This window comes from Hippocampus bargibanti, linkage group LG16, assembly GCF_051943395.1.
Source record: "Hippocampus bargibanti isolate YZ-2025 linkage group LG16, ASM5194339v1, whole genome shotgun sequence".
Taxonomy (NCBI): domain Eukaryota; kingdom Metazoa; phylum Chordata; class Actinopteri; order Syngnathiformes; family Syngnathidae; genus Hippocampus; species Hippocampus bargibanti.
Window position 1 is genome coordinate 16,757,798 of NC_142749.1, and position 18,841 is coordinate 16,776,638.

An 18,841-nucleotide genomic window follows, 5' to 3' on the forward strand; every position below is an offset into this window, starting at 1 on the left:
CGAACTTAATTGGTTCCCAGAAAATGTGTGTAAAAAGTTCGTCTTCCAAACATTTATTTCCCATAAGAAACCATTAAAATGACAATAATCCGTTCCCTGGTCCCCATAAAAACATAATTTTCAACTAAATAAGCCTTAAAACTACCCACAATGTACCTTATTTTATGTATAATGTAAAATTATGGTATGGCAGCGAATGAGTTAAACAGGGTGTCGAAAATACAATCCATACATATTGGTTTATATAGCGTTTTAACAACAGTTGAAGCTAGAATAAAGCGCTAATATGGACAAAAGGCATATGCTGCCCCCTTGTGGAAGGGGGGAAAAAAAAAAAAACATGGCCAGAGGTCTGACCAGCGCTTTATCGGCACCCAAGCATGAAAAAAAAAAATCAGATTTTCAATTACCGAATAAATTGGTGAATGGCAGTGAATGAGTTAACATGTAGGCGGTGCGCAACAGAGCCCGCCCCTCTCTAGCGTGTTCACAACAACCGGCATGCGGTAGCGTGTCGCCGCGTGTGCGCACGCGCCCGAGAGAGAGACAGAGAAGGGCGTGCGAGCGAGGGTGGCCTAAGAGCATGGCGAGCCCCGACAAGGAGCACCTGTACAAGGTGCTGGTGATCGGCGACTTGGGCGTGGGCAAGACCTCCATCATCCGCCGCTACGTGCACCAGACGTATTCGCACAACTACCGCGCCACCATCGGCGTGGATTTTGCGCTCAAGGTGTTGCGCTGGGGCGCCAACGATACGGTGCGCCTGCAGCTGTGGGACATCGCCGGTGAGTGACTTTTCATTCGACTTCCTCAAATCGTGACTTTTTTTTTTTTTGCCTGTTTTATTTTGTAGGGGAAATAGGCAAAATTGGTTGTAGGGGGGATTAAAGTAAGTGCTCTTTGTCTCGCTTGAGATCCGCATCGGCTGCGTGGCCCTCATGTGACGTGCCAATTTTAAAACAACGGCGGCGTGACAAAAATGTCTTTCCGGTCGCTATGTGGATTTTATTTATTTATTTAGTCATTTCTTTATTCATTCATTCATTCAGTCATTTATTTATTTATTCATTTATTTATTTATTGTTTGATTTGTGTATTCATTTATCCTGTTGTTTGTTTATTCATGTATTCGTTCATTTATTCATTTATTTATTCATTTATTTAGCCATTTATTTGTTTATTCGTGTGTTTCTTTATTTATTCATGTATTTATTCTTTTATTTGTCCGTTTGTTTATTCATGTATTTGTTTATTTATTCATTCGTTCATTTATTCTTTTATTTGTATTCATATATTTAACCATGTATTCATTTATTTATTCATTTGTGTATTTATTTAGACATTTATTCGTTTATTCATGTATTCATTTATTATTTTATGTATTTATTTATGTATTCATTTATTTAGCCATTTATTTGTTTATTCGTGTGTTCCTTTATTTATTCATGTATTTATTCTTTTATTTGTGTATTAATTTGTCCGTTTGTTTATTCATGTATTTGTTTATTTATTCATTCGTTCATTTATTCTTTTATTTGTATTCATATATTTAACCATGTATTCATTTATTTATTCATTCATTCATTTGTGTATTTATTTAGACATTTATTCGTTTATTCATGTATTCATTTATTTATGCATTTGTTTATTTATTCTTTTATTTGTGTATTTATTTATCTCTTCATGTATTCATGTATTTATTCTTTTATTTATTTTTGTATTGATATATTTAACCATATATTTGTTTATTCATGTATTTATTTATTCTTTTATGTATTTATGTATTCATTTATTTTGCCATTTATTCATACATTCATTTATTTATGCATTTGTTTATTCATTCTTTTATTTGTGTATTGATTTATCCATTTATTTGTTCATTTACATATTTGTTTATTTATTTAGTCTTTTATGCATTTATTTATTAAGCAATTTATTTGTGTAGTTATTTATTTATGCATTTGTTTATTCACTCTTATTTATGCATTTATTGATCAATTAATCTATATATTTTTAATTTTATTAATGTATTTTAATTGATTTTTTATTAATTTATGTATCCATTTATTCGTGTTTCATTCATTTATTCGTGTGTTTTTTCATGCATTTATTTATTAGTTTATTATTTATGTAATTATTTATCCATCTACCTATTCATTTATTTGTGTATTAATTTATTTATTCATTCAGCTATTTATGTATCTACTTATTTATTTCGGGTCCCCAAAAAGGAGGAAGTGCAGAGGGTGCACATCCTGTCATATGGCGGCTAGTGATTCAGCAGCACGCTTATTTGTTTCGCACATGGGAAATGTCAGAACGAGAACCTGCTTTTTACGCATGCAAACACACACACACACACACACACACACACACACACACACACACACACACACACACACACACACACACACACACACACACACACACACACACACACACAGGCAGGTCTTGTGCAAATAGTCGCTGTTAGTGTCAACAAGGGCGGTTTGTGTGCACTGAAGGAATGTGCAACATTTTCAATCATCAACAATATGAACAACACGTGTGACTCACCGCTTGTCTTGGTAATATGACGCACGAGAGCAGATGGACGTTGGTGGCGGACATTGTCGTCCTGAAACAGAAGGTCGCTTTGTGTTAGAATGAATACAAATGTGAATAATAAAAAGTTGCATTCAAAGTAAAATCAATTTAAAAAAAATTAAGAAAGTAAAAAGTAGCAAAATCCTCATGATTCTTTATTTTCTTCCAGGTGAAAAGAAAATACAGTAATCCCTCGTTTATCGCTGTTAACTCATTCACTACTATTCACGAATTCACGTAGAGCGCAATATGACGTAGAGCGCCATTCCCGAATTTGTTCGGGTTTTGTGTTTTCATGCTTGGGTGCCGATAAAGCGCTGGCCCGACCTCTGCCAATGTTTTTTTTTTTTTTTTCTTTTCCATGTTAATGTTTTGTTCCAGCTTCAGCTGTTAATCATAATAATACTAATAACAACAATAACTACTACTACTACTACTACTACTACTAATAATAATAATAAATCCATTACATTACATTTCGCAGCATCAAAGTGATGAAAGTAAGAAGTATAAAAACAAAATTCAGGACCTGCTGTTAAGGCAGCCACTCTCGCGTCGCCATTTTGAAGGCAAAAACAACAAAATAACAAATGTGACAAAACACAAATAATAAAAATAATAACACACTTCATTTCTAAGCGCCTTTCAAAACTCTCAAGGTCACTTTACAGTCACAGGATCAGTTTTTCTGTGGGTAAGCAGCGGCAGCCACATGCGATAGCGTTCACTCAACCTGGAATAATTCAAATAATTAGAAAGTTAGCGAGCTAGCTAATAGAAAACTAATACATAGCTAGCTCGCTAGTTAGATAGCTAATAGATAGCAATTAGATAGGAAGCTAGGAAGCCGCCTAGATAGCTACCTAGGTAGCAAGTTAGATAGCTAGCTAGATAGCTAAATAGCCAGCTCGATACCTGGCGGGGTAGCCAGCTACAGAACTAGCCAGATAGCCATCTTGATAGCTCACAACGCAAGCAAAACATATATTGTGAATGAAGTTTTAAACTATGATTAGCGCTTGTATGCGGAAATCAAAGAACTTTTATATGAAAATCGAAAATATCACTTTGGCGGAAAAAAAAATAGCGGAATTATGGATGTATTTCAATGTATTTTGTACATCCGCCTTCGTTTCAAGCTCATTTAACTCCAGATCCATATAATTTAGGAATTAACGTTTGTTTCTGATGAATGGAACCAATCAAGCCACAGCAATGTATAGAACATCTGAGTCACTTGCCATTTTTTTATGAATTAATTTTTTTAACGAAAAAAAATCTGCGATAAGTGAAGCGTAAAGTAGTAAAGTTGGTGATTGTGTTATTTGTCGATTTGATGACAGGTCAAGAGCGCTTCGGCAACATGACGCGGGTGTACTACCGAGAGGCGACGGGCGCCTTCATCGTGTTTGACATGACGCGTCCCAGCACGTTTGAGGCGGTACTCAAGTGGAAGGCGGACCTGGATTCCAAGCTGATGCTAGCCGACGGTCGCGGCATCGCCACGGTGCTCCTGGCGAACAAGTGCGAGCAGGGTCACGCACTTCCTGTTCACGGATTCAAAATGGAGCAGTTCTGTAAGGACCACGGATTTGCCGGCTGCTTCGAGACCTCCGCCAAGGTTGCCCCTTTTCTATGATTGGAGATAGATTAAAAAAAGGGTTGAAATCATTATTATTTTAAATCACAGGACAACCTGAACATCGACGAGGCTGCTAATTTCCTGGTGCAACAAATCATGGCAACCGAGCACGCCTTGTTGAGGAGAACCGCGGCCAACGAGACCGTCACGCCGCAACTCAACAGAAATCGCCGGTCAGACGGATGCGCGGGATGCCTCAAGTGAATGGAAGAAGACCCATCATGGACTCCATTTTGCACATTCTTTCAGTTTCAAATCCTCGTTTTGAAAAATATATATATTTATTTGTCATATCATGACAACTGACAGAATGGTCGTTGTGGTATTTATTGAGGTTGCTTTCACTTTAACAGTCATCAGAATTCATATTTCATACACGCACAAATATATATATATAAACGGTGTTACTGTTGGGATGCTAACACTTAGCAAAGCTACATGTGTCGGATGCCCTCTCATTTTGGATTAAAAAAAAATGTTAATGCTTTTGTTACTGTAAATATCTGTCAACTAATACGTTTTCCCCGTATTTTATACCTTTTAATGTACGGCGTACTCCAACTTTTGTGCGGAAATTGTATTTCTAAAGGCAGCTATTAGCCAAGGTTGACAACTATGGCTTACGTTTTTAACACAACGACGAAGTGTTCATCTTACCCAGTATTAGCTTAGATGCTAACAGTTGGAAATCTCACATAAGGTAAAATGGCCGCCTGGGCAACAGTTCATAAAGCGCTAAAGCAGTTCGACGTGGATTTTACACACATTGTTAGGTGGTATTTGCCATAAGGAAGCCGTGAAATTAATCACATTACTGACCTTCTTTGTGCTGAATTATTCCGCCATCTTGGCGAGGTTTGGCGTCCTTCTCGACGTCAAGACACCAGCTGAGTGGTTATTCCAATTAAATGGATGACGTCGCATTGGTCTTGACATTCTGGCGTCCTCTGGTGGGCAGTTGGTCACATTACAGTTTTATTTGTATTTTTTTTAACGAGTGACGTGTTTCATATTCACGCAGAAAGCTGAACGTTTTAAGAGCGTGTTATATTGTTTTCCCCAACGAAAAGATAATACAAAAAAACATTTAATTGGTTCTACTCAAACATATGTGAATATAAACGCCATGAATGAGCACATTTCAAGTGCGAGGAGGCAATAATTGTCATTTACAGTAATCCCTCATTTTTCGCGGTGAATGTGGGGACAAGACCACCCGCGATAGACGAAAACCCGCGAAGTAGAGGTGTTTGAGTGTAAAAATCTGACATTTTTTAGAAGTATGAAACTTACCATTTACAGACAAAACGATTCTGAAAGTAAAATAAGATACGTAACCGTTTATTTCTATATTTATTCATTTACTTTTTAACCACATCTCTATAAAGCAATGACTTGTGCGTTGTGAAAATAAAATGTGGTCCTCGAGCACCAAAGAATCAAAATGGCGTTCGCATCAATTCAGACACTATTAGCGTACAAAAATAGAAAATTGAGACAAAAATCGGAATCTGTACACGGCCTCAGTGTCTTTAAATGTCCTCTAAATGTCCTTCAGTCTCAGCTGTTGTTGAGGAAAGTGAGGTGGGGTTCAAGAGTAAGGTGTCGAGGTGTGACGCCAGGAGGCATTGGGGGTCGATGAGGCGCAACTGGTCTGAACCGAGTTCTCGGGATTCGGCGTGTATGCGCCGGGTGAGCGCCGTGACGCTGAGGTACGTGGTGGACTTCAGGTGACGAAGATAGTTCTGCTCCACGAGGAGTTTTTCACGCTCACATTTCTGTGGTAAGACAACGCAACACATGACCAGGCTGCGTTTGATACCAAGGCATCATTGAAGAAAAATAACCCACAGACACAGGAACGTAACTGGCTAAATGGCTAGCTCGCTAACAACCGCCCGTAACGGACCTGTGACACGTTTACTTGAGATGTTAAAAGTTCTGTTTTCGCTAGCAAGTAGCCTCATCTGCGCCGCCGCTATGGCTAGGAGGCCCACGTATAGATTCGAAGTGTCTTACCAGTTTATTGATTTCCTCCTGTAGGTTTGCAATGCACTCCAGCTTCCTCTTACGGCAGCGTTGCGCCGCCAACCTGTTTTTGCTGCGCCGTCGGACGTCGTTGATCAATTCCAGTTGTTGCCGCGTCAACGCGTGCCGACTCAGCAGATTCTGTAGGTCCACGTGATTCAGACGTACGACGTGGTCCACAGAGAACGGGAGATCAACCTGATTCACGACATGTTTACATCAACATCACACCCGAACAATCTTTGCCAGTCGGTCTTGTTAGCATAGCGTTACTACTCCCAATCAGTCTTGCTAACCATGAATTTTGTTTGTGCTTGTTAGCAAGCAATTAAAATTCATTGGACCTCTTCCAATCAATCTTGTTTTTGTGAACAATCTAATGATCACTCGTGTTCGCGTTCTTTAGAACCAGTTCTGTTAACACCGTAAAGGTTAGCATCCTACCAACCAGACATATTAGCACACTGTCATGTGCAATCTGTCTTGTACTCGGGACAGATTGACAAAAAAAACCCACAACAAACATGTACACACTGTAGCTGGCATCAGCGCGGTTGAATAGTGAATCGACTCTGAAACGACAATCAAACCAAACTCTCCCTGCCAATAAATGCATACTGAACTACGAGCGCAAGCAAACACACACAGACACACACACACGAGTGAATAATTAACTGGTTGCCATAGTCACCCAATGCAAACACTTGTAAATGAGTTTCCAAGAATTGAACGACTTATAGTAATTTTCAGTCTTTTCGTTCAGGCATCCCATTCGGAAGCCACCAAAGTTGGGCCTGAATCAATATCTCTCCGTTCAGTCAGTACTCACCAGTCTGGCCCGTTCTCTGGGACACCATTCTCCCTCGCCGTCTGTTTCCGAGTCCCCGTCCTCACCCGAGTTAAGGGATGATAGTCCTGACTGGGATGCTCCCTCACTCTCGGACAACGGACCTCCTTTCCATGGTGGTCCTCCCCGCTCCGAGTCCCGATTCTGTGGGAGGAAGTGGCACTTGTGCCAGTTCTGATGAGAAGGGCCCGGGTCAGCCGTTGCCTCGTTGCTCCCTGGGGGTTCGTTTTTCAGGGTGACTCCTAGGACCTGATCGGGACCACAAGAGAACCGTGTTCCCGGTCCGGAATTTTCTTGCTCTGTGATATTCTGATCGAATGGGGCAGAGTCAGACCTGGAACATGGGTTCAGGTCACAGGCGGTGCTGTTTCCTGGAAGATATGCCCCATCCTCGCATCGACTTTCAGGACCTTCAACTTTCCTTGTGGCTTGGATTGATTTTGTTCCTAGTCTAGGTTTGCCGTCTTGGGCAATGGTCTCCTGATGAAAGAGGCTTGAGTCAGACCTCGGACACGTATCCAGACCCTTGCATCGAGTCAGTGTTCCAGGACCTTCCGATTTCCCTGAGGAACTTGCTACCTGATCAGGACATCCAGTGGGGCTTGTTCCTGGTGCTTGTTCTTTGACTGAGATCTTGTTTTGATAAGAACGGTCAAAATAAAGATACTTCAAGTGTCTGGGTCCTCTTTCTACATCTTCTGTCGTGGTCTTTGGATGTGAGGGGCTAGAATTGGACCCAAGATACGTGTCCAATTCCTTGCTTCCCATTGCAGGGCCTTCATCTTTCAGAGCTTCACGATCATTTCGGAAACTTGTCCCTGGTTCTTGGTCTGCATCTTTTTGTGATGGTGTCCTGAAAAGAGGACAGCTGGGACTCACACCGGCAGTTTTGGCTGCAAATTCTCCTTTGTTCTCGTGTTTGGGAGCTTCACCTGCTCGTAAATCAGGACGGACAGAAAACCTTGTAGGTGGTCCTTGATCTCGGTCTTCCATGATATTTTTCTGATTGGAAGGTAACGAGTCAGGCGTGGGATCCTTATTGAAGCCAATTCCTGAAAGTTCTGCTATGTTCTTGTGCTCTGATATGCTTCCCAGATCATCATGTTTGCAGGTTGCAACTGGAACCACCTTGAGACCACCGGAGAACATTGTCCCTAATCCTTGTTCTCCATCTTTTGTGACTGTGTCCGGATAACAGTGGATTGAGTGGTCTGACAGGGGACTCACATCAGCACCTTTGTGCTCCGCTTGTCTTCTAGGACTTTGTGTTGGGACGGTAACACCTGAGAACCTTGCTCCTGGTCCTTGTTCTCCGTCTTCTGAGACTGTTCCCTGATCAAAAGAGCCAGATTTGGAACACTTTTCCAGATTGTCATATTCGCTGCCAGAATAACCTAGAGGCTCTGTTGGATCCTGATATCCGTGAATTTCAGTTGCTAGATCGGCACACATTCCTGGTTCCTGTTGCTCTTCCCTAGCTCCCTTGTTAGATCCAGGATGTCCCTGGGGTGTTTCTTTCCCACAAGCCAGTTGGAACTTCCGATACTTGGGTCCTCCTCCGCCCCCGAGATCCCTAGGTGCGCCCATCCCGTTTTTCCCTTCTGGGCAGCTGGACAAAGTCGATTCCCTCGGCATCGGTTTCACGGCTTTGTGTAGCGGGTCCTCCTCCTCCTCGCTCTTCTTCTTCGCGCAGCATTTCTTCCTCTGCGACGGTAGAAGCGGCGGACCGGAGTTGAATTTTGGTAGCAGGAAGTCAAAGCAGGCCTGATCCAGGTCCCGGAAGCCAAGCGTCGATGCGGCTTGGCGAATTTCCAGGATGTCGTGTTTGCTGAAGACCAGCTCGGATGTGTAAGCAAACGTTAGCAGGGGCTGGAAACCACCCACTGTTACCTAAGAGACAGGAAACGGCACATGTCCAAAGGAAGGGGCGGGGTCAAAAAAGTGACATCACCCTCATCGGGCAAATCGCCCCATCAGCTCTCACCTCGGGTGGAAGCGTGACATCATCGCTCTGCTCGCGTTGGAGCCTTCCGGCGAAATAGTCGCTGCACGAAGCCAGGACGGCGCGATGGGCTTGGAAACGGCGGCCGTCCACCTGGACGGTGACGTCACAAAACGCGCCTTGCATCCGAAGCTCGTCCAGCCGCCGCAAGGTGCGCAATGGGTGCGGCGCGCACGCGTACGTATACGAGGGCATCGACGCGCGCGCACACAGCTAGTCACACAGCGGCAAAAATACATAAAAAAGTCAAACAATTTTTACATTGCGAAACTAAATTAGCCACGCTTACCTGTTCGTCGTCGCGTCCAGTTTTTTTTTAGCGGGTGGGGGCGGTTTGAACGACTTTGAGACAAGCTAAGCGCACTTCAACAGACTCATCTGTCAAAATATGTGGGTGTGAGGGAGTGAGCTAGCGTGTGCTCGTATGTGTGTGTCGCAACAGCGCTGACTCATGCTGATAAAAGATGAGCAAGCATGTTTTCCCCGTCTGACACCATTCCCGTCTTACCTCCCTCGCTCTTGACAAACCTGCTTCCTGGAAACAAAGTCAATAGGTGCATGAAAACAAACAAGCAATAAATAAATAAATAAAATAGTAAAATAAATAGATAAATAAATAAACATACAAATAAATACATAAATAATAATTGGTAAATAAACAAAAATACAAAATAATAAATACATAAATAATCACTACATAATACATTAATAATGAATAAATAAACACAAATAAATAAATACTAAATACATAAATAAGGGCATAAATTAATACCAAATATATATTAATAATAAATACATACTGAAGAAAAAATACATAATAAATAAATACATGCATAAATAAATACATACATAAACACACAAATAATCAAAAAAAATAAACACGTTAATAATAAATAAACAATAATATTAAATTTAAATAAATCAACACAGAAAAAATAAATAAATAATAGGACAATAAACACAAATAAAAAAGAAATACATAAATAAATAATTACGCCAATAATAAATACATAATACATTAATAATAAATAAATAAATACTAAATACATAAAGAACTAAGCACGTAAATAAATACGAAATACATACTAAATAATACATACACAATAAAATAAATAATACATAATAAATAAACAAATAAATTCATACATAAACAAAGAAAGAAATAATCAAAAATAACAAATAAATAAACATAATAATAAATAATACACTTAAATAAATAAAAACAGAAATACATAATACACAAATAAACACAATACATTTACAAAAAAATAATAAATAGTAAATAATGAGTAAATAATAAGTCCATAAAAATAAATTTCGTTTTTGTTGTGCAACGAAAGACCCCACATCTATTTACATAAAAAAATAATACAAAGTTGACAAAATCAAACCCCCCAAAAAATACAACACAAACACCATAATTGTATTTAATTGTAATTTTTTTGTGGTTATGGCTTCATTCATTGGGCCAAAAAAAACTGTTTGATCGTCTCATCATAATATGAGATATGCACGGTAATTTCATTTGATAAGTTTTAAACTATAAATTTGATTAAAGTAAAACCATTGCACATTTTCAAAGAGCAATGATATTAGATAGATTTTCATGTTTGTCTGTGTGTTATAATCATATTTGAAAACAAGAAGTAATGACGCACTGATTGCCATTGTGTCAGTATACCGAATCAAGAATCTTGAATGTGTGCGTGGAACATTCCAGGTTGTGTGTATGTGTGTGTGTGTTTGTGTGTGTGTGTGTGTGCGCCACAAATGGAACTAAAAGCAGAAGTGTGGTCAGATTGCAACAGAAACATCCCAGCGACCAATCAGGCGACGGTTTGATATCAACTTCCTGTTTCCGTGAAAGAACGACAAAAAAGCTCCTTGGAATCAAGTTTGGCTTTATTAAAAGGTTGTCGGCGGGCCAATTCAGCCATTCACTCGGCGACCGATCGCAAAACTTGCCACTTTTTTCTTGTCAACCCACACTTTTTTCTTGTCGCCAATGAAAGCGACTTTTATTGGGATGCCTACATGATGGCTTGTTTTTGCTTTGTTCGTTTTGGTTGATTAGAAGAAACTTGTGCGTGGAGCGTTGTGACGTGATGTTTCATTTTATTCATTGTGCTCATCAAACAGAACCAGGCTGTCCGACGAGTGTATAAAAGTTATTTGATTATGCGAAGCGTGACCGAAATAACTTGGCACATACAATCTGTTTTGTTTTACAGACTTAAAAAAAAAGACAGTCATCTGTTTTTGATGAAAAAAAAAAAAGTATTTCAGCCTACAAGAAAAAAAAAAACGACATTTCGGTATGCTATGAATCTACATGCTCATCTTATGTCATCAAAAACATTCAGCTTCAGATTATTTCTTTACGCATGAATTCACTTCAGCGTTCACTCAACACGGAAGTAACTCAAATAGATAGAAAGCTAGCCAGCTAGCTAATAGATAGCCAATAGCCCGCGAGCTAGATAGCTAGTCAGAGAGCTAGATAGCTAATAGATAGCCAGCCAGCTAGACAATATAGCTAGCTAAAGATCTTTTTAGCTAGCTTCTGTCGCGCTAGCTAGCTAGATATCTATGTAGTGATACCTTGGCTTACGAACTTAATTGGTTCTCAGACAGAGTATGTAATTCGAAAAGTGTGTATCCCAAAAAAAAATTTCCCATAGGAAACCATTAAAATAAGAATAATCCGTTCCCAGGTCCCCATAAAACATAATTTTCTACTTTCAATTTTTTTAAGGCTTAAAACTACAAAAAATATACCTTATTTTATGTATAATTAATGTGATACGGTATTATAATTAAAGAAATAAACTGTACAGTATAATAAAGTCATTTTATTTGCCCGTGATGGTCGTTGATGGAATGGAGTGTCCGGTTTCATCAGCATTAAACACTTGATGAGGAACGTAGCCTTCTTCTTTCACCATCTTGGGGGATGATCCCTTGTCTATGTGATAATTTTATCTAGTTCCTCATCAATTGTGTTCTGTTTAGCTGGGTTGATAGCTTTTTGCATCAAGTGTACAGATGGCTTGTGCGGGTTATTTGTGGAGCCTGATTGATGGGATATTTTAACCTTGCAGTCTACACTCTACTTTTGAACTATCAAAGTTGAAACGGGTCCGAATTTCACTGTTTTCTATCCAGTTTCTCACACTCTCTCTTTTGTCTGCCTGTCTCTTTCATGTTTATCCCTCGCCCCCACCGCTGCGTTCTTAAACCAATCACGTGGCTTTGACTGAAGAATGGGGGCGGGGAATAGAGGACAAAAACATTCGGCTGCCATTTTCGTGTTAGGAGAACGGGCTTGTTCGCGAACGACACATCACTCATTGTGGCAGCAACGTGTGTATCTCGAAAAACAGTTGGTATGCCAAGGTAAAATGTTCATAAATTTGACGTTTGTAAACCAAAAAGTTCGTAAGGCAAGGGGTTCGTAAACCGAGGTATCACTGTATTCTAATATCGCAGTAATCTACCTCAAATACAATTTTTAGAGACGTGACCCAGCTTTGTCGCAAGGTAACCCGAACCAAATCTAAGTTAAATCCTGAATGAAACAACATAAAGATAGCCCTAACCACGACCTGAACCCCTGAACCATAACCACATACCTTCAAAGTAACCCAAACCCTAAAAACCCAAACTCCATCTTAAACCCAACCCAAACTTAACCAGAATCCAAACCAACCCACAGATAATCAAGTCTAACTCCAGCCCCGCCGACGTTCAGAAATCCCAGTTTTCTCAAACGCACCTTCCACACGCTGAACAATAATCCAGGACCGGTTCCGAAGTTTTGATCTTCAACTCCATTTTGGACCACATCAATGCACCTCGAGCTGCCTTCCACGCAAGCTACCGTCAATTCACCAAGGTAGCGGCTAACTTGGGCTAAAATGCTAATCTTTACTTCCACAAAGATGGCGCTTAAGGTCGGAGTTCCAAACCAACGACGACGTAGCATTAATATGCGATTTGTTTAAATAAAAAAACAATCCAGATAACCGTATGGTCAGGACGAGTCGGGCTTGCGTAGCCGCTGCAGTTGCCGCGACCGCTCGCCATGCTTCGTCACGAGTGTTTGATTTTCCTCGGACAGACGCTGGAACTCATCCTCTAGACGGGAAATCTCCGCCGTTACCTTCTGATCCTCCACCAATTCGGCCAGGAGCTGACACCTGGGGAGGGCGACGGATCGAAAGAGCAGAAGAATGCGCCTATGTCAACATGCTAGCATGTTAGCATGTTAGCATTGATGTGAAAGTTGCCTTTAATGTTATTCCGCTACCATCATGAATCGAAACTATTTTTATTCGGATGACAGAACCCCGCAAAATATTTTTTTTTAATGAAGAATCACGACAACATGGCGGCGACGGGTCTGCTATAACGCTAAGTCAGTGGGATTCTTGCACCGCGAACTCAAACCGACAGTTCCCCGCCAACAATGTCAACCAACAGGATGGGTGAGGTGAGGTGTGACGGCTTTGACTACGCTCGGGTCAACCTTTGCAATCCTGACTGGAATTCAGACATGAGTGGGGTGAGAGGGGGGGCAAACTGAGTCAGGGAAGGGGAGGCTGCGCGCGCTGTGTCGGGTTGCGGCGGACTGTAAATAAAGTGTCTATTAAAAGACGGGAGAAGATTGTGTGGCTAATCTGTTGTTTACGTCAGGATGATTGATGGCCGTTACTTTCAACAGCGGCTATTTTGTGCATGCGACGTTTTCGCTTTCGACGTAGCAACAGGGCGCTAATGTTGGGCTAATGCGCGCGGCAACGGCTAAAAGTAATAGAACACAAGCACTAGAGATTCTATTATGAACACTGGGACACACCTTTTAGATTCATCAATTAATTATTATTATTATTATTATTAAGAATCCATTTCATTTGTAAGCGCCTTTCAAAACTCTCAAGGTCACTTTACAGTCACTGGATGAGTTTTTCTGTGGGTGAGCAGCGGCAGTCACACGCGCCAGCGTTCACTCAACCCGGAATAACTCAAATAGATCCAAAGCTGGCTAGATAGCTATTTGATAGCTTATAGATAGCCAGCTAATAGACAGCCAGCTAACTATCTAATAGCTAGCCAGCTGGATAGATAGCTAACAGATAGCCAGCCAGCCGGATAGCTAATAGGTAGCTAATAGCTAGCTAGCCAGCTATCTCGCTAATAGATATCTAATAGATAGCCAGGTAGCTGCATAGATAGCTAATAGATAGCCAGCTAGCTGGATAGATAATAGATAGCCAGCTATTAGCCCGTCGGCGAGCTGGATAGATAGCTAATATATAGCCAGATAGATAGCTAATAGCTAGCCAGGCGGATAGATAGCCGATAGCTATTATTATTATTATTATTATTTCTTTTGAATTAGCATGTTAGCATTGGACAAGTGCCATATATTTTTCTGCCATCTACGAATGCGAAGAATGGCAACCCGGGTGCAACTCACTTGCGTTCCTCCAGGGCGGCGATGTCGTGCTTGACTTGGTGGAACTCTTTGGCCATCCTGCAGTGTTCCTTGTACACGTGAACGCTCTCCTTCAGGGAGACGCACGGCGACACAGGCTGAACCGACACCACATCCAAAAATAAATAAATAAATACATACATAAATTACAGACTCTTCTTGAATTTATTCTGGAATTGAAAAGTGTGACGTGGAGTGCCATTCCCGAATTTGTTCGGGTTTTGGTTTTTCTTGCCAGGGGTGACCATAAAGCGCTGGTCAGAGCTCTGACAATGTTCTTTTCCCTAAAGTCCTAAAGTTTTTTTTACTAAAGTCTAAGGTTTCTTACACTGAATTGAATGTTTATGTAGTCCTAAAACTCAATAATCTGTGGGTCTTGGAATTTGAGTAACAATGACAATAACCCTGGCGCCCGAGTGGACGCATTTTTGCACATCATCTGGCAGTCAATGAGTTAAAATGGACACTTGAAGCACTCCTCCCCAAATACGAAATATTGTGACTGCAAATCACTGTGTGGTCATGTCCAATTTCCCAGGTTCCACGAACGCTCCATAAAAGTTGATTTTGAAAACATGTTGAATTTGCGCGGTGCCTTTCAATAATAATAATAATAATAATAATAATAATAATAATAATAATAATAATAATAATAATCATCACTTTACAGTCATAGGATCAATTTTTCTCTGGGTGAGCAGCGGTAGCCACATGCCCCAGCGTTCACTCAACCCAGTAGTAACTCAAATAGATAGAAAACTAGCTAGCTAGCTAGCTAATAGATAACTAATAGATAGCCAGCCCACTACTTAGATAGCAAATAGCTAGCTAGCTAGGAAGCCACCCAGACAGCTAGCCAGGTATCCAGTTAGATAGCAAGCCAGATAGCTAAATAGCCAGCTGGGTAGACAGCTAATAGATAACGAATACATAGCTAGCGCGCTATGTTGAGTACCTGTAGTCGTTGTTCAAGTTCTGGGAAAGTCTGGGCAAGGTTGTCGGCATCTCGTGTTTCTGTCGATAGCATAAAAAAAAAACACATTCGGTTAGCAGATGTCGATACGATTTATTTCATTTCACACATAATCAGAACAAAGTGGGAGGAGGAGGGCAGCAAAGAGCGTTAACAACTCTTGGGTGCCCCTAGTGGCCACTGGACTGGATGCAGACGCTTAGTTCGCTTTCACCGCAGGCCGTTTCCACGCTAAACTGCCGTCCCTAATGAAGTGTCCGCGTGCATCAGCGGCGAGAGAATCAAACAGGCGGTCGATTTGGTGAAGTCATGCGAAACGCGCGATGACAATCCCATGCGGCCGTGACGCAACTTTCTAAAAGCATCCATGCCGCCGCACCGAATAACAACAAGAGGATTTGCGGGACGTGACAACATGACGGCCCCTAGCGGGATGAACTCGGGGTCAGGGGTTCGGGTGGCGGGGGATGAAGGCAACACCTGTCACGGCTACGGAGCGCTAAAGTCAATACATGTGGGCTCCATTTTATAATAATAATCCATTTGATAGCAAGCGAACAGATAGCCATTTGCCAGCAAATAGATAGCTAATACCTAGCGAATAGATAGCTAATGGCTAGCTAGCTATATAGCTAATAAATACAGTAGATAGCTAGATAACAAGATAGTTCACTCAACCCGGATGTAACTCAAATAGATAGCAAACTAGCTAGCAAATAGATAGCCGTTAGCCAGCAAATAGATAGCTAATAGCCAGCGAACAAATAGCCATTTGCGAGCGAAGAGATAGCTAATACCTAGCGAATAAATAGCTAATGAATAGCGAGCTATATAGCTAATAAATACAGTAGTTAGCTAGATAACAAGATAGATAGCAAATAGCTATCCAGCTAGCTACCCCCCCCCCCCCTCTCGGCAAACGTATTTTGGTGATCAAAATGTGCTAAGGTGTTTTCCACACACGGATGATCAAACGGAAATTCAATTAAATTATTATGGGTATTTTGTGGGAAGTGTACATACCTGATGTATGGTCAAGGCTGAAGGAGATCTGAACTTCGGGTACATCAGGAGACACTCTTCTGGCTGACGTGATCATTTAACCCTGCGTCACAGTTCCTGGTATATATAACATGATCAGCGTTAGGTTTTGGGTGAAGCAGCATGTCGCGTTGGGAATGAGCTCGAAAGATGACGATCAACTGACCGACTCGGTAGTCTGGACGACAACTTGGACACTGGAAGGAATACAGTAAAAGTACTTCACAGACTGCCTTCCTAATGGACTTACTGACCTACTAACTTGCCAATCGACCGAGTAACAGACTGAGACTTACTCATTGGCCGAATAAGTAACTGGTTCATTGGCTCACTGACTGACTAGTTAGTAATCAATTGCACAGTGACTGACAGACCTACTGGCTTACTACTTAGCGGGTCAATCGAGTGAATGAAGGTTGACTTAATGAGTAACAAACATAATTAAAAAGTCTTGAACTGACGAATTAAACAACTGACCGGCTAACTGTTAGTTTCGTTGACAAATGAGTTGAGATAAACGGTCAGTAACGGACTAAACAAAATGTCGGACAGACTGACCAGCTAACTGGTCGACTTTGCTGGGCAAATTAATCGGTCGACTGACTCGCCGACTTGCTAACAAACATACTGACATTGTAAAAAAAAAAGACCAACCGATTAATTTATCAACTAAATCCATGACTAATGAAATGATTAACTAACTAAATAACCGACCGGCAAAACTAACCGAATAAACGAATCACAGTTGACACATTTACAAATTACAGTACCCGATTTATTAGCTTATACAACATCACCGGTTAGCGAACAAACATACTGACAGTAAAAAAAAAAAAAAAAAGACCAACCGATTAATTTATCGACTAAACGATGATTAACGTAATGATTAACTAACTAATTAACTGACCGGCAAAACTAACTGTATAACCAAATCACATTTTAACAAATTACCCGATTTATTAGCCTATACAACATGACCGACTAGCTAACAAACATAGTGACATCGTAAAAAAAAATGGACCAACCGATTAATTTATCGACTAAATCCAGGGCTAACGAAATGATTAACTAATTAACCGACGGGCAAAAGTAACTGAATAACCATATCACATTTTAACAAATTGACAAATTACCCGATTTATTAGCTTGTATAACATGACCGACTAGCGAACAAACACAGTGACGTAATAAAAAATACCAACCGCTTAATTTATCGACTAACTCCATGGCTAACGAAATGATTACCTAACTAATTAACCAGCTGGCAAAACTAACCGGATCACAGTTTAACAAATATTCAAATTACCCGATTTATTAGTTTATAGAACATGACCGACTCGCGAACAAACATAATGTACTGACATAATAAAAAATATTCACCAACCGCTTAATTTATTGACTAAATCCACGAGTAACGATATGATTAACTAATTAAACGGCTGGCAAAACTAATTGACTAACTAAATCACAGTTTAAAAATTCTCTGATGTATTCGCTTATACAAACCACGAGGAGGTATCTCGCTCTGCCGGTGTCAATCAAAACACACCACAATTACGCTTTATGCTAACTAAAAGTGTCAAGCACATGCAAACGCAAGACATATTTTTATGTGCACGCAACAGTAAATAAATCTTTCTTCGTGCATTGAAAGGAACACATGCTAAAATGATCCATTTGACAACTGTCAATCAAAGATGAAATCGCTACCATGCAGTGAAAGCAAAATAAATAAAGAGCTTACCCGAAGCAGCACCCCAACCCCTAGCCCTCCAAAAAAACAAACCCAGAAAAAGTTTTAAAGTCAGGTAAATCCGGTGTACAGTTTTCCTGAGCTTTCGGGTTAATTCTGGCACCAGGCCCCCTTCACTTGCGCCCCCTTCCACCCCCCCTCCTCCCCCTCCTCTTCTCGCCGCTCGTTTCGAGGCTTCTCGTCTAGACGCGCTCCAGTTCCGACATCAACTACGCGAAAGCATCAGCAACGCGCGCCCATTCGACCACCCTCCACCCGACCCTTCACAATAAAATGTCTCGGATGACATTACACCCCCCCATACGAGCTTCTCATAACTAAAATAGCAAAGACGACGAAAGGAGGAAGGCAATGCATCAAGGCGTACGCAAGAGGACATTTCAGGCTACTTGATATGGTACACCGAGTAATGACATTCAATACGATATTGCGTCATGAAGCACGGGTGACCATTCCGCCCCGGGCCGCTAGA

The 18,841-nt window shown here is 40.9% G+C and overlaps 3 protein-coding genes across 4 annotated transcripts; 1 reads left to right on the forward strand and 2 right to left on the reverse strand.

Moving 5' to 3' along the window:
- The first annotated feature begins 507 nt into the window (after window positions 1-507).
- rab38b (RAB38b, member of RAS oncogene family) lies at window positions 508-5,405 on the forward strand. Its single transcript, XM_089016506.1, has 3 exons — window positions 508-785; window positions 3,930-4,207; window positions 4,277-5,405. Exons 1-3 carry the CDS (start codon window positions 584-586, stop codon window positions 4,430-4,432), a joined length of 636 nt encoding a protein of 211 aa, XP_088872632.1. The 5' UTR covers window positions 508-583; the 3' UTR covers window positions 4,433-5,405.
- Window positions 5,406-5,553: 148 nt separating this feature from the next.
- Window positions 5,554-9,748, reverse strand: LOC148886754 (transcription regulator protein BACH1-like). The gene is made up of 5 exons (XM_089016505.1): window positions 9,395-9,748; window positions 9,088-9,318; window positions 7,086-8,993; window positions 6,248-6,454; window positions 5,554-6,006 (listed from the first exon to the last, which is right to left on the reverse strand). The coding sequence occupies exons 2-5, from the start codon at window positions 9,298-9,300 to the stop codon at window positions 5,761-5,763; spliced, it is 2,574 nt and encodes an 857-aa protein (XP_088872631.1). The 5' UTR covers window positions 9,301-9,318; window positions 9,395-9,748; the 3' UTR covers window positions 5,554-5,760.
- Window positions 9,749-10,989: 1,241 nt separating this feature from the next.
- Window positions 10,990-18,738, reverse strand: map3k7cl (map3k7 C-terminal like). Of its 2 annotated transcripts, XM_089016508.1 has the most exons (6): window positions 18,361-18,498; window positions 16,783-16,813; window positions 16,599-16,694; window positions 15,558-15,616; window positions 14,585-14,700; window positions 10,990-13,304 (listed from the first exon to the last, which is right to left on the reverse strand). In XM_089016508.1, the coding sequence occupies exons 3-6, from the start codon at window positions 16,672-16,674 to the stop codon at window positions 13,139-13,141; spliced, it is 417 nt and encodes a 138-aa protein (XP_088872634.1). In that variant the 5' UTR covers window positions 16,675-16,694; window positions 16,783-16,813; window positions 18,361-18,498; the 3' UTR covers window positions 10,990-13,138. The 2 variants fall into 2 exon arrangements, with proteins under 2 accessions (XP_088872634.1, XP_088872633.1); XM_089016507.1 differs by lacking the exon at window positions 16,783-16,813 and having other exon boundaries at window positions 18,361-18,738.
- Between the last annotated feature and the right edge of the window lie 103 nt (window positions 18,739-18,841).